This window comes from Bactrocera tryoni, unplaced genomic scaffold, assembly GCF_016617805.1.
Source record: "Bactrocera tryoni isolate S06 unplaced genomic scaffold, CSIRO_BtryS06_freeze2 scaffold_7, whole genome shotgun sequence".
Classification (NCBI taxonomy): Eukaryota; Metazoa; Arthropoda; class Insecta; order Diptera; family Tephritidae; genus Bactrocera; species Bactrocera tryoni.
The window spans coordinates 22,207,667-22,220,481 of record NW_024396366.1 but is presented as its reverse complement, the minus strand read 5'-3'; the positions used below and the strand labels follow the sequence as shown (position 1 = coordinate 22,220,481).

Here is a 12,815-nt window from a genome sequence, read left to right as displayed (position 1 = left end):
AAGTGTATCGCCATTTTATTGCTAATAAGGATTCAGAGGAGGAGGTTACTTATGCAGATGATTTCTACTAGTGCGACGAAGCACGTTTTATAATTCATGATCCGCAAACTTTGGCGGAAGCATTGAAGTGCGAGGACGCGTCTTTATGGATAAAGACGCTTGAAGACGAATATTTGGCGCATATGAGAAACAAAACTCGGCAAATTGTTGAAAAGCCTTTGAATCGTAAAGTAATTGGTAACAAGTTTGTGTTCCGTACCAAAGATGAACATTTAAAGAAAGTTCGACTGGTTGCAAAGGGTTATGCTCAACGACCGGAGGAAGATTTTCACGAAGTTTCCTCTCCGGTTGCACGGTCAACTTCAGTACTGCTCTTTACAGCACTGAGTACAGAGCTGGATCTCCAGATACATCAGATGGATGTGGTCACCGCATATTTGAATGGAGATCTATACGAAAACATCTACATGGATGTTTCAGATTTACTTATGAGTGTGTTGAAGAAAATTCAACGAGGTCAACCTGTGGGCTTAAAAGGTTTGACAAAGTATAGTAGCGAAATACAACAAACAGCAAGAGAGTGTCAAGCAGCTCTACAACGAGCAAATACCGTATGCCTAGTAAAGAAGATTGGATTAAAATCAACGAAATTTGATCCATGTTTCTACGTACGTCGAGAAAGAGATAACATTTTGTTGTCCATTATTTACGTAGATGATTTGTTGTCAACATCAAATAACGAAAGCTGGTTAAAAACAGCGAAGAAAACGCTCTCGCAGCATTTCGACATGAAGGTTATCGGTTACGTTAATCGTTGTTTGGGTATAGATTTTCATCAGAATCTAGAAAAAGGCGAAATTTGTATATCGCAGAAGACATACGCGGAATCAATAGTGAAGCAATTCGGAATGTTAGAGTGAAATCCTTCGAAAACGCCAATAGAAGTGAATTGCAAACTTACCATTTCTCTACATACAAAAAATGAGGCGATTATGGCGAAATATCCCTATCAAAGCTTAATCGGCCCTTTGATGTATTTAGCGGTATCTACAAGACCAGATATAGCGTATGCCGGAAATTTTATGAGTCAATTTAACAGCAACTACACAGAAGAGCATTGGAAGAGCACAATACAACAGAGTTTACTGTATAAGAAGACAGGTGCAGATTAGTATGGTGTAGTCGATACTGATTGGGAAGCAAATTCAACAGACAGACCATCATATTCAAGTTTTGCATTTATATATGCTACGTCGTCTATAAGTTGGGAAGCACGGAACCAACGTACTGGTTCACCTTCCAGTACTGAGTCAGAGTACATCACCATAACTGAGGCGGCTAAAGAAGACCTTTATTAGAAAGGCGTTTTGGAAGAGGTATTGAGTGTGCTAGCGTAAAGTTATTTAACAATAACCAGAATGCAAAATCTTAGCAGTATCCTTCAATTTCCACCCTCGGACGAAACATATTGATGTACGGCATCATTTTATCCGAGACTGCGTAAGAGATAAGGCAATTACACTAGAGTATATGTATGTCAACACAGAAAATTCCAGCGGACATATTAACCAAGGGTCTCACGGAACTGAAGCATAGTAATTGTTCATGAAGTTTGGCCCTTATCGAATGCAATCAAGAAGAAGAAGAATAAGCTCTCTACTTCGAGTAGTAGTAAATAGTATTAAATGAATATGTACTTTAACATAAACCTTTACATGAACCTTCTCTGACCATCATTATTAACATAGGCTTAATGAAAAAAATGATAAAAGAAAGTTATAATATTTATATATTATCACATATATCTTTTTCTTTACTGGCGCAGACACCGCTTACACGATTATAGCCGAGTTAACAACAGCGCACCAGTCGTTTCTTCTTTTCGCTATGTGGCGCCAATTGGATATTCCAAGCGAAGCCAAGTCCTTCTCCACTTGATCCTTCCAACGGAATGGAGGTCTTTCTCTTCCTCTGCTTCCCCCGGCGGGTACTACGTCGAATACTTTCAGAGCTGGAGTGTTTTCGTCCATTCGGACAAGGTGACCTAGCCAGCGTCGCCGATGTCTTATATATGACTTATATATATGTCTTATAGATGACTTATAGAGTTTGGTTTTTGTTCGTCGAGAGAGGACTTTGCGTCCCAATTGCCTACTCAGTCCGAAGTAGCACCTGTTGGCAAGAGTTATCCTGCGTTGGATTTCCAGGCTGACATTGTTGGTGGTGTTTACGCTGGTTCCAAGATAGACGAAATTATCTACGACTTCTAAGTTATGACTGTCAACACAGACGTGAGGGCCAAGTCGCGAGTGCGACGACTGTTTTTTTGATGACAGGAGATATTTCGTTTTGCCCTCGTTCACTGCCAGACCCATGTGCTTTGCTTCCTTTTCCAGTCTGAAGAAAGCAGAACTATCGGCGCGGGTGTTGAGGCCGATGATATCTATATCATCGGCATACGCCAGCAGCTGTACACTCTTATAAAAGATGGTACCTTCTCTATTTAGTTCTGCAGCTCGAACTATTTTCTCCAGAAGCAGGTTGAAGAAGTCGCCCGATAGGAAGTCGCCTTGTCTAAAACCTCGTTTGGTATCGACCGACTCGGAGAAGTCCTTCCCGATCCTGACGGAGCTTGTGGTGGTACTCAACGTCAGTTTACACAGGCGTATTAGTTTTGCGGGGATACCAAATTCAGACATCGCGGCATAAAGGCAGCTCCTTTTCGTGCTGTCGAAAGCAGCTTTGAAATCGACGAAGAGGTGGTGTCTGTCGATTCTTCTTTCACGGGTCTTTTCCAAGATTTGGCGCATGGTGAATATCTGGTCGATTGTTGATTTGCAAGGTCTAAAGCCACAATGATAAGGTCTAATCAGCTTGTTGACGGTGGACTTTAATCTTTCACACAATACGCTCGATAGAACCTTATACGCGATGTTGAGGAGGCTTATTCCACTGTAGTTGGCGCAGATTGTGGGGTTTCCTTTTTTATGGATTGGGCATAGCACACTTAAATTCCAATCGTTGGGCATGCTTTCGTCCGACCATATTTTACACAGAAGCTGATGCATGCTCCTTATCACTTCGCCGCCGCGTTTGAATAGCTCGGCCGGCAATCCATCGGCCCCCGCCGCTTTGTTGTTCTTCAGGCGGGTAATAGCTATTCGAACTTCTTCATAGTCGAGCAATGGAACGTCTGCTCAATCGTCATCGATTTGGGACTCGGGTTCGCCTTCTCCTGGTGTTGTACGTTCACTGTCATTCAGCAGGCTGGTGAAATGTTCCCTCCATAATTTAAGTATGCTCTGAGCATCGGTGACTAGAACACCTTGGGGTGCTACAAGAGTATGCTCTGGTCTTGAAACCTTGTGTAAGCCGCCGCATTTTTTCGTAGAATTTTCGAGCATTACCCCTGTCGGCCAGCTTATCAAGCTCTTCATACTCACGCATTCCGACTTCTTTCTTTTTCTGTCTGCAAATGCGTCTCGCTTTCCTCTTCAACTCTCGGTATCTATCCCATCCCGCACGTGCTGTGGTCGATCGTAACGTTGCGAGGTAGGCAGCCTGTTTTCTCCCCGGTGCGACATGGCACTCCTCGTCGTACCAGCTGTTCTTTTGCACTGTCCAAAAACCAATGGTTTAGGTAGCAGCTGTACGTAAGGAGTTTGAAATGCCGTCCCACAGTTCCCTTATACCGAGTTGTTGACGAGTGCTCTCAGAGAGCAGGAGTGCAAGACGAGTAGAGAATCGTTGCTTAATAAAATCACAGAGCAAATATATTTTATATGTATTTATATTTCTATAATACATATTTATGCTATATAAATTACATTACTCATACTTATGACTTACTCCTTATATTATTATACTAAGTTATATTAATATTGAATCTAACATACATATATCTACATATGTACATAACGTATCTATTTTCTAAAACTTAAAAATATTCCTATGATCATGATCCCAATGTGGTGTTTACTATGTGATACATGAGGTCAATGCTGGATCAATGTTTGTCTATACCCAATCTATTGCTGTTTTGTTGTGGCGGAAAAAATCAGTTTATCTGATCTGATATCCGAAATATTCTGTTTAGACTCCTAACATTTTGGTGATACTCGTAAATATCCCAGCGTTGTTCCGATTTTGCGTCTAAAAATTTTTAGCATGTCGTCAACGCCCCTTCTGTCCTCAATCTTTTAAGTTGAGTTTCAATGAGATTCTGCTGTCCAAATGGGTTCGGAGGAGAAAATTTCCTCGATTATATAGAATCCATTGGCACATGTGTCTCATCTTCATCTTACATATAAAACTGACCTGCTAACTCTACCCTCTAGATGAACCGCAACTTGAGCGTATGTTCCACTTTGGCTTTTATGTATCGTAATGGCTTCAGCTGGAATGACAGGGAACTGTCTACGTTATACGGTTATTTCTTCATTTCGCTTGTGTTGGAATGATCGGACCACGTTCATGATTGGTGTCCAATCTGCATTGAGACTATGCGGCTGCTTTGAATGTGCAAAGCTTCCAATTCTTTATTCTGCGAGTTTCATCCATAGTCGCGCCACTGTGCTTTCAGATCCAGGCGATTCGGTATCCACCTGCATTAGTTCCCCTGTAGCACCATTTACTAATCCATCACTCGTGCTTATGTTGACTGTTACCATATATTTATTCGATGTTTTGAGCTACAATGTATGATGCATTCCCTGTGTTTCTGATGGTTTGAAACCCTTCACATCTTCTAATATGTTTGCTCTGCTGCGTTCTGTTAAGGAACTTGATTTAATTGTATCCTTCTCAGTCGAAACGAACTCGTCGGTCATCGTGTTCGCCAGTTTTGTTATATTGAAATTATTTGCTCCAGCATTTGAATAAAAGAGATGGTTGGCTTCGTTGGGTATCTCGTTAGAGGTCTTTTCCCTGTTTTTGATTAATTGGATATCAGCGTGTGTCATATTTCCCTCTGACATGTTATTTAAAGCGATGGCAAATTCCTGATCTTCACGCTGACGCATTATTTCGGTGAGCTCGAAGTATCGAATTGATTGACTATTCGGGGAAAATAGCCATCGATCTCCCACTGGTGGCAACTGTTTTAAGTCACCAAACACGATAATTGGAATGCTTCCAAAGTAAGCACTGCTCCTAAAAATTTGCTTTAGCCTACCACCTAAATACGCAAACACCTTTCTCCAACCATTGAAATTTCATCAATTATTATAAGCCTAATATTTATGAGATTAGCTTGAATAGTTCTCCGCCGAAGATCGTAGGTCGTCCTGGTTGACGGGAAGTGAAAAAAACGGAAGACAGTGTTTGACCTCCAATTCTAAATGCTGATTTGCCAGTGGGTGCGCAGAGTAACACCGTGGTTGTTTCAGGGTTAGTTTCTGGTACAGTGTTAGCGCGCAATGTCAACGACTGATATATAGTCGTTATAAGCCGAGTTTTGCCGACTCCAGCACCACCTGCGATATATCCTTTGAAGATTTTCTTCTTACTGACATTGTGCATTACATGAGTAAAATATTCCCTCTGCTTGTTGTTAAGTGATTGTACCATTTCCAGTAAATCTCCTTATAATATTAGTGGTAGCTTAATTAATCGAACCGCCACTTCCACACTATTGTTGTTCGTGAAAGACATTAACATCTCTGGAACAGCTAGAGCTCTGAATTCGTGATCCAAAAGTTGAAAGGCAGCTTTGTCATCAGCTGTTCCTTCCGCTGAAACATGTAGGTTTTGCAGAATCCGTTCAAGCTCGTTGGATCAAAAATTTGTCATGTTTGAGCTTATTCTGCTCAATTTGCTCCTTGTGTGCGTTGCAAACACTCTCGACATCATTATTTAAGAGCTCGGTTTCCTCATTTATCCATGGGTGAAACATCAATGCTGTTTTAACGTTTTTATCGACACACACCACCTCTTCGTCGATTTCAAAGCTGCTTTCGACAGCACGAAAAGGAGCTGCCTTTATGCCGCGATGTCTGAATTTGGTATCCCCGCAAAACTAATACGGCTGTGTAAACTGACGTTGAACAACACGAAAAGCTCCGTCAGGATCGGGAAGGACCTCTCCGAGCCGTTCGATACCAAACGAGGTTTCAGACAAGGCGACTCCCTATCGTGCGACTTCTTCAACCTGCTCCTGGAGTAAATAGTTCGAGCTGCAGAACTAAACAGAGAAGGTACCATCTTCTATAAGAGTGTACAGCTGCTGGCGTATGCCGACGATATTGATATCATCGGCCTCAACACCCGCGCCGTTAGTTCTGCTTTCTCTAGGCTGGACAAGGAAGCACAGAAAATGGGTCTGGTAGTGAACGAGGGCAAAACGAAATATTTCCTGTCATCAAAAAAACAGTCGTCGCACTCGCGACTTGGCTCTCACGTCACTGTTGACAGTCATAACTTTGAAGTTGTAGATAATTTCGTCTATTTAGGAACCAGCATTAATACCACCAATAATGTCAGCCTGGAAATCCAACGCAGGATTGCTCTTGCCAACAGGTGCTACTTCCGACTCAGTAGGCAATTGAAAAGTAAAGTCCTCTCTCGACGAACAAAAGCTAAACTCTTTAAGTCGCTCATAATTCCCGTCCTGCTATATGGTGCAGAGGCTTGGGCGATGACAGCAACCGATGAGTCGACGTTACGAGTTTTCGAGAGAAAAATTCTGCGAAAGATTTATGGTCCTTTGCGCATTGGCCACGGCGAATATCGCATCCGATGGAACGATGAGCTGTACGAGATATATGACGACATTGACATAGTTCAGCGAATTAAAAGACAGCGGCTACGCTGGCTGGTCATGTTGTCCGGATGGATGAAAACACTCCAGCTCTGAAAGTATTCGAAGCAGTACCCGCCGGGGAAGCAGAGGAAGAGGAAGACCTCCACTCCGTTGGAAGGACCAAGTGGAGAAGGACCTGGCTTCGCTTGGAATATCCAATTGGCGCCACGCAGCGAAAAGAAGAAACGACTGGCGCGCTGTTGTTAACTCGGCTATAATCGCGTAAGCGGTGTCTACGCCAATTAAGAAGAAGAAGAAACATCAATACAGTTTCTATGTAGAACGACTGTCCATCAAAGTTTCCTGGCCACCTGGATTTAATTACTCTTCCATTTCCTGTACATTTTCCTGACGGGCAAAAAAAGCAGGTTTCTTACTGCTACCTCATCTGCAGGATCCGCAATAAATGGTACAGTTTCCAGCCAATCACTTGACATTTGAATGTTGTGTTTGACGTAGAGCTCTGTACCCAACAGATAATTTAGTGCCTGCAATATTTTTGCTGGTCGCACTGTCTCCGTCATAAAATTTTGCTGATATTCCAAACGATGTTTCAGGTGCACTTGAATAATACGGCAGTTGTCAAATCTTCGTGGCAGCATGGTGACTGTCTCACCAACAGAAATCGGGATATTTACTACTGCTTCACGAATAGCAGATTGTCTTTCATATCCTAAGGATATGATGTGGATAAATGGGATTCTCGGGGATATTAGCCTTTCCTCCAGACACGTTTAATCCTGAAGACATTCCGGAATATCAGGAAACTCCAATCCTTCTAAGAAGCAGATATTTGATAGTTTACCTTGTTTGACAATCCGATAGCAGGTGCTGCAAAAATTAAATTTTTGGTCCGAAGACGGAAACTTCGATGACAAGTAAAAAACTTTTCCAGCATCTTCCGAGTTCGTGAACTTTGATGAGGTCTAACGTATTTCTAGCTTTTTACTTGGTGAGGGAACCAAGTGCCCCCACAACACACTCATATTTCAGTGGGCCCTTTATTTATTAACAATACGTACATATCAAAGATATTGGCAGCTTGACGTTGACGTGCTTGTTCTTCTAGCAGTGCATCAGTAGAAAGTTCGTGACGTCATCTGATATTCCTCCTGGCTTACCTTTTGCTCCCCAATTCACGATTTGAAGGATCTGACCTATGGAATTGTACTCTTTCCAACATTGATTCCTGCTCATTTGGAAGTTGTTGCCTGATTTGGTTTGCGTGTCACTCTTTTTTGAGAAGAATTTAAAATTTGTTCCCGACGTCGTCTTATTGGATCTCCTGGACGACTTATCCTCAATGCTGCATCTCGTTGCCTTTCTTCTTCTCTGGTTATTGGATTCTGGCGTCGTTCCATTGTATATCGCTCCTTCTCTGCTGCTCTATATTCCGGATTCAAGCGCTTGCTTGTTAGTCCTATTGTGTCGCGCTCCTGGCCCGTTGTTTTATATTCTGGATTTGTTCGTCTGGTGGAGTGTTCCGCGGTGTTGCGTTTCTGTTCCTCAACTCACCAGTCCGAAATCAAACGCCTTATTGAACGTCCTATTGTGTCGCGCTTCTGCTTCGCTGACCTACATTCTGGGTTCGTTCGCCTAATTAAATGTTCCGTGGTGTTGCGTTTCTGCTCCTCAGCTCTGCATTCTGAATCCAGTCGTTGGTTTGAATGTCCTATTGCGTCGCGCTCCTGCTTCGCAGCTCTGTGAATTAGATTTTGTCGTCTTTTGGAACGTGCAGAACTGTCCCGAATTCTCTGATCTGCGTAATTGTGCAATACAAGTATAGCCGGCGTTCCTCAGTCGATTTATTTTCAAATTTTGGCTATGTTGTGTCGGCTTCGATTCAAAGCATTGCGACGCCTTTGTTCTTGCGACTGCCTAGGTACTCTTGGCATTATTATAAATTAATATAAATTATTTACACCAATAAAAAATATACAAAAAAAATTAGCAGTTAAATATTAATAATAAATAAATAAATAATAAAATATTTCAAAAAAATAATGATTATTTAAAAAAAAAGAGACAGACTGATTTTATTGCCGCGCTTGTGGTAAGCCTGTGACCCTGTGACCTGTGACCTGTGAAATTCCCTTTCTCTTTTTCCGGCATCCCTCCCCTCTCCATTGATATATGTACCATCGCCCTAGCTTGTTTAGTTCGCCTGCGTTGAGTCAAGTTGAGTAGACGTGTGTTTGTAGTGCTCGTCACGAAAATGGAAAAACGAAATCAAGAGCAATGCGTCGCGATAAAATTTTGCGCCTGATTTGGCGAAACAGCTCCGAAAACGTACGATAAAATTGTAAGAGTGTATGGTGATAGTGGTCTTAGTGGTGCCCAAGCTTACAATGGTTGTCTCCGCGCGCCCCCCCCCCGCCCGAAAAAAGCTCGCATGAGCAAGTCGAAGGTGAAAACGATGATTATTGCCTTTTTTGATAGCCGTGGAATCGTCCACAAAGAATTCGTTCCACCGGGGAAAACTGCGAATCAAGTCTACTATTGCCAGGTACTCGAAAGATTGCAAAAACGAGTCAACAGGGTGCGCTTAGACATCGCTCGTAACTGGATCCTTCATCACGACAACGCGCCGTGCCACGCCGCCTTCAGCGTGTCCCAGTATTTGGCCTCTAAAGGGATCGCCGTGTTGCAACAGCCGCCTTATTCACCCGACATGTCACCCTGTGACTTTTTTTGTTTCGTAAAAAAAGCATGGAAAACGGAATCATGGAATCGCTGTATAGCTGCCCAAGGGGACTACCTTGAAGGGGATGGCAGAGTTGTAGAATAATTTTCAAATATACGGTTTTTATGGAATCAGTCTCATTACTTAATTGTCATACCTCGTACATATGTTTTTTACCTGGTTACACTTTACCTAACCTTCCAACTTTGTTTATTACCTAGGTTTTGTTTTGTTTTGTAGGGTTTTAAAACAGGATAATTATGTTTAAAAAATTAATGCTCTACAAGGTGCTTTCCAAAGTAAAAAGGACTTTTGATCAACATGTGGACCAATCAAAGTCCGTGATAACAGGAAATTCCATCGAAACTGTGCGTAAATTCATCAATTGGCCGAAATCATTATTGAAATTCATGGAAATGGAATTGAACATCTCCAAAACATCGAATTATAGCATTTTGACCGAACATTTGGGCTTACGAAAGGTGTGTACGCGGTTTGTTCCGCAAAAATTGCTCAGAATCCAACATTCACATTTTAACCATTAACCACTTCTCGTATTCACCTGATATGGAACCGTGCGACTTCTTCCTTTTCAGAAAAATGCATTTGCTCATGAAAGGGAAGCGTTATGCAGACGTAGAGGTCATTCAAAAGGCTTGCACCGGCATACTGGCGGCCATACCGGCCAAAGAGCTAAAACACTCGTTCGACATGCTTTTGGACCGTGAAAAAAACTGTATCGGAGCAGAAGGAGGCTACTTTGAATAAAGTAAATTGATTTTACCGAAAAAAACATATGTTTTTTTTTTCAAAATCCTGTTCACTGTGGAACATATCATTTGTTCTGTTTTGTTTTTCAAAGTCCTGTTTACTTTGGAACACACCTTGTTTTATTATTGATATATGATAAAATATAATTTTCAACTTGTTGTCTCGTTAAGCTACACGTTACACGTGGAAAATAATTAATATAGTAAACGATTTGCTTAGAATATATTATTTGCATAGTGGTTAATTCTGATTGCAATATAACAAAAATAATGTAGAATATTAATTAGTTCCGTTACACCTACAAACTATATTACATTGCGAAGAAAATTGGTTCGCTATTTAACGAAAAAAGTAGTTGTGATGACATTTAGCCAAAGTTGCCCATATATGAACTTGATTTTGATTGGTCAGTTTGTATGGCAGTCCGAACTTAACAGTTCTTTTGAAGATTAAAGAGATACCTGGGGCAATAATCTATGCTAAATTTTATGAACATTTTTTGTCACATAAGAACTTAATTTTGATTTTTCAATTGGTATTGCAGGTTTTGTTATGCTTTGAAATGTTGTAGTTCTTCAACTATTGTAACGTTGCCTTAGAGAATAAACCACGGTGAAATTGCAGAATATATCTCGTTAACTGAATAAGTCTCCAATGCAAGCATTTGACTCTGATCATTCAGTTTGTATGGCATCTATATGCTAAAGTAATCCGATATGAACAATTTCTTCCGATATTACATTATTTATATGAACAATAACTCATACCAAATTTCGCGAAGATATATCGTCAAATGAGGAAGTTTCCCATGCAAACATTTGATTCCGATCATTCAGTTTGTATGGCAGCTATAAGCTATAGTTAACCGATCTGAACAATTTTTTCGTATATTACATTATTATCGAAAATAACCTGTGTCGTTCAGTTTGTATGGCAGCTATATGTTATTGTGGTCTGATATCGGCAGTACCGACAAATGAGCAGCTTCTTGAAGAGAAAATGACGTTTGCAAAATTTCAAAACGATATCTTAAAAACTGAGGGTCTAGTTGTATATATACACACAGACCACAGACGGACATGGCTAAATCGACTCAACTCAACATACTGATCATTTAAATACAAGTATATACTTTATAGGGCTCCGACGCTTCCTTCTGGGTGTTACAAATTTCGTGGCAAACTTAATATACCTTGTTCAGGGTATAAGAATGCAGATTGCTGAGTAGTTCCATGTTATGCAGCATGGAAGCAAATTTGGTCATGTCCTCTGACATCGCAGTGTTAATGAAACATATTATACTCTTGAAACATGTTGCTACAGAGTTTAATAGTTTTGTTCACATATTGAAATTAAATACAGGGTGTCCCAAAATTAAATTTAATTTAAATTTGCAGGCAAGTATATAGTAAAGTGTTGACAACCCTAAAGAAAAACAAATGAACTGTTGCAGAGTTTAGGCTTAGTAAAAATGGGGGTTTACGCGGTAGAACAAAATGTCTTTATTATTTAACAATATTTCAAAAATTATGAAAGCTTGGAGGTACCTGGTTGAGACTTTCATGAAAAATATGTTCGGAATAAGGTTTTAACTTCGTCAACTGTAAAAGATTTTGAAATGGCGAAAATTTTAAAGCTTGATTTAATTTTAGGGTACCTTATAGTGTATATAGCTTAGAATATTACATGTGGCAAGAGTATGAAAATAGATAATACCGCTTTTCGCTCTGTTACAAATTTCTAATTTGAGAGATTTTCATATGTGCTGTGAAAATGCGAATTTTGTTAGTCTCAGTTTAGTCTTTTCTTACTAGGTAGACTTGCCAAACTGTACAATAAAATCTCTGTTTAATCTTTATCCTTAAGCTGTACTTATTGTGTTTTTGCAGATGTCAGTAAAATGTCACCTATAAAAAACCATTTCATGGAATCAAGTCAATCTCATTTTAGTACAAAGAATAGTACTCGTGTTATAGCACAGAAAGGTGGTTTGGCTGTTTTACCGTGTGTCGTCAAACTAAATTCTCCAGCAACAGTAAGTATTGTAATTATATGCAAACATTGTACTTATAAATATGTACATATACACCCTGCCCAGAAAATATCGGGAATTCCTCATTTAAATCTCCTGCTTATATGAAAGACAGGTAAATTTTTTTACTAGCTTGGTACAACTGTCCTTAATTATGATGCCAAAAATTAGCGCGATCGGTCAACAAGTGTGTTTACAGCAGCTGTTTATGTCAGGAGAGATGTACCAACCTAGGAAAAAAATGTACCTGTCTTCCATATAAGAGGGTTATGAGAGGGGAAAATGAAGAATTCCCGACTCTTTCTTGACAGGCTTTTTTATTTTTTATTTTTTTTTTTTGTTATTGGTTTTATTTTTGACGTCAAATCGATCCAATAATGAACTGTAATATTGTTTATCAAGAATTTTGATTTTCTGATTGTGAGGATACTCGATAAAATCGTTACAATTGATGCATTGACATCTGTGACATTTAAGTTGAAATCTGCGAAATTGCAGACAAAAATGTGTCCATATCCTTAACTTTTGAT

At 40.2% G+C, this 12,815-nt stretch overlaps 1 protein-coding gene across 2 annotated transcripts in view; it reads left to right on the top strand.

The window, feature by feature from the left end:
- LOC120781632 overlaps nt 1–12,408 on the top strand; it is a 34,201-nt gene extending 21,793 nt beyond the window's left edge. For both annotated transcript variants that reach the window (XM_040113862.1, XM_040113861.1), the window contains one exon: nt 12,143–12,408. In XM_040113862.1, coding sequence (XP_039969796.1) covers nt 12,143–12,393 — 251 coding nt within the window. In that variant the 3' untranslated portion in view covers nt 12,394–12,408. The remainder of the gene's footprint in view (nt 1–12,142) is intronic.
- The last annotated feature ends 407 nt before the right edge of the window (nt 12,409–12,815 follow it).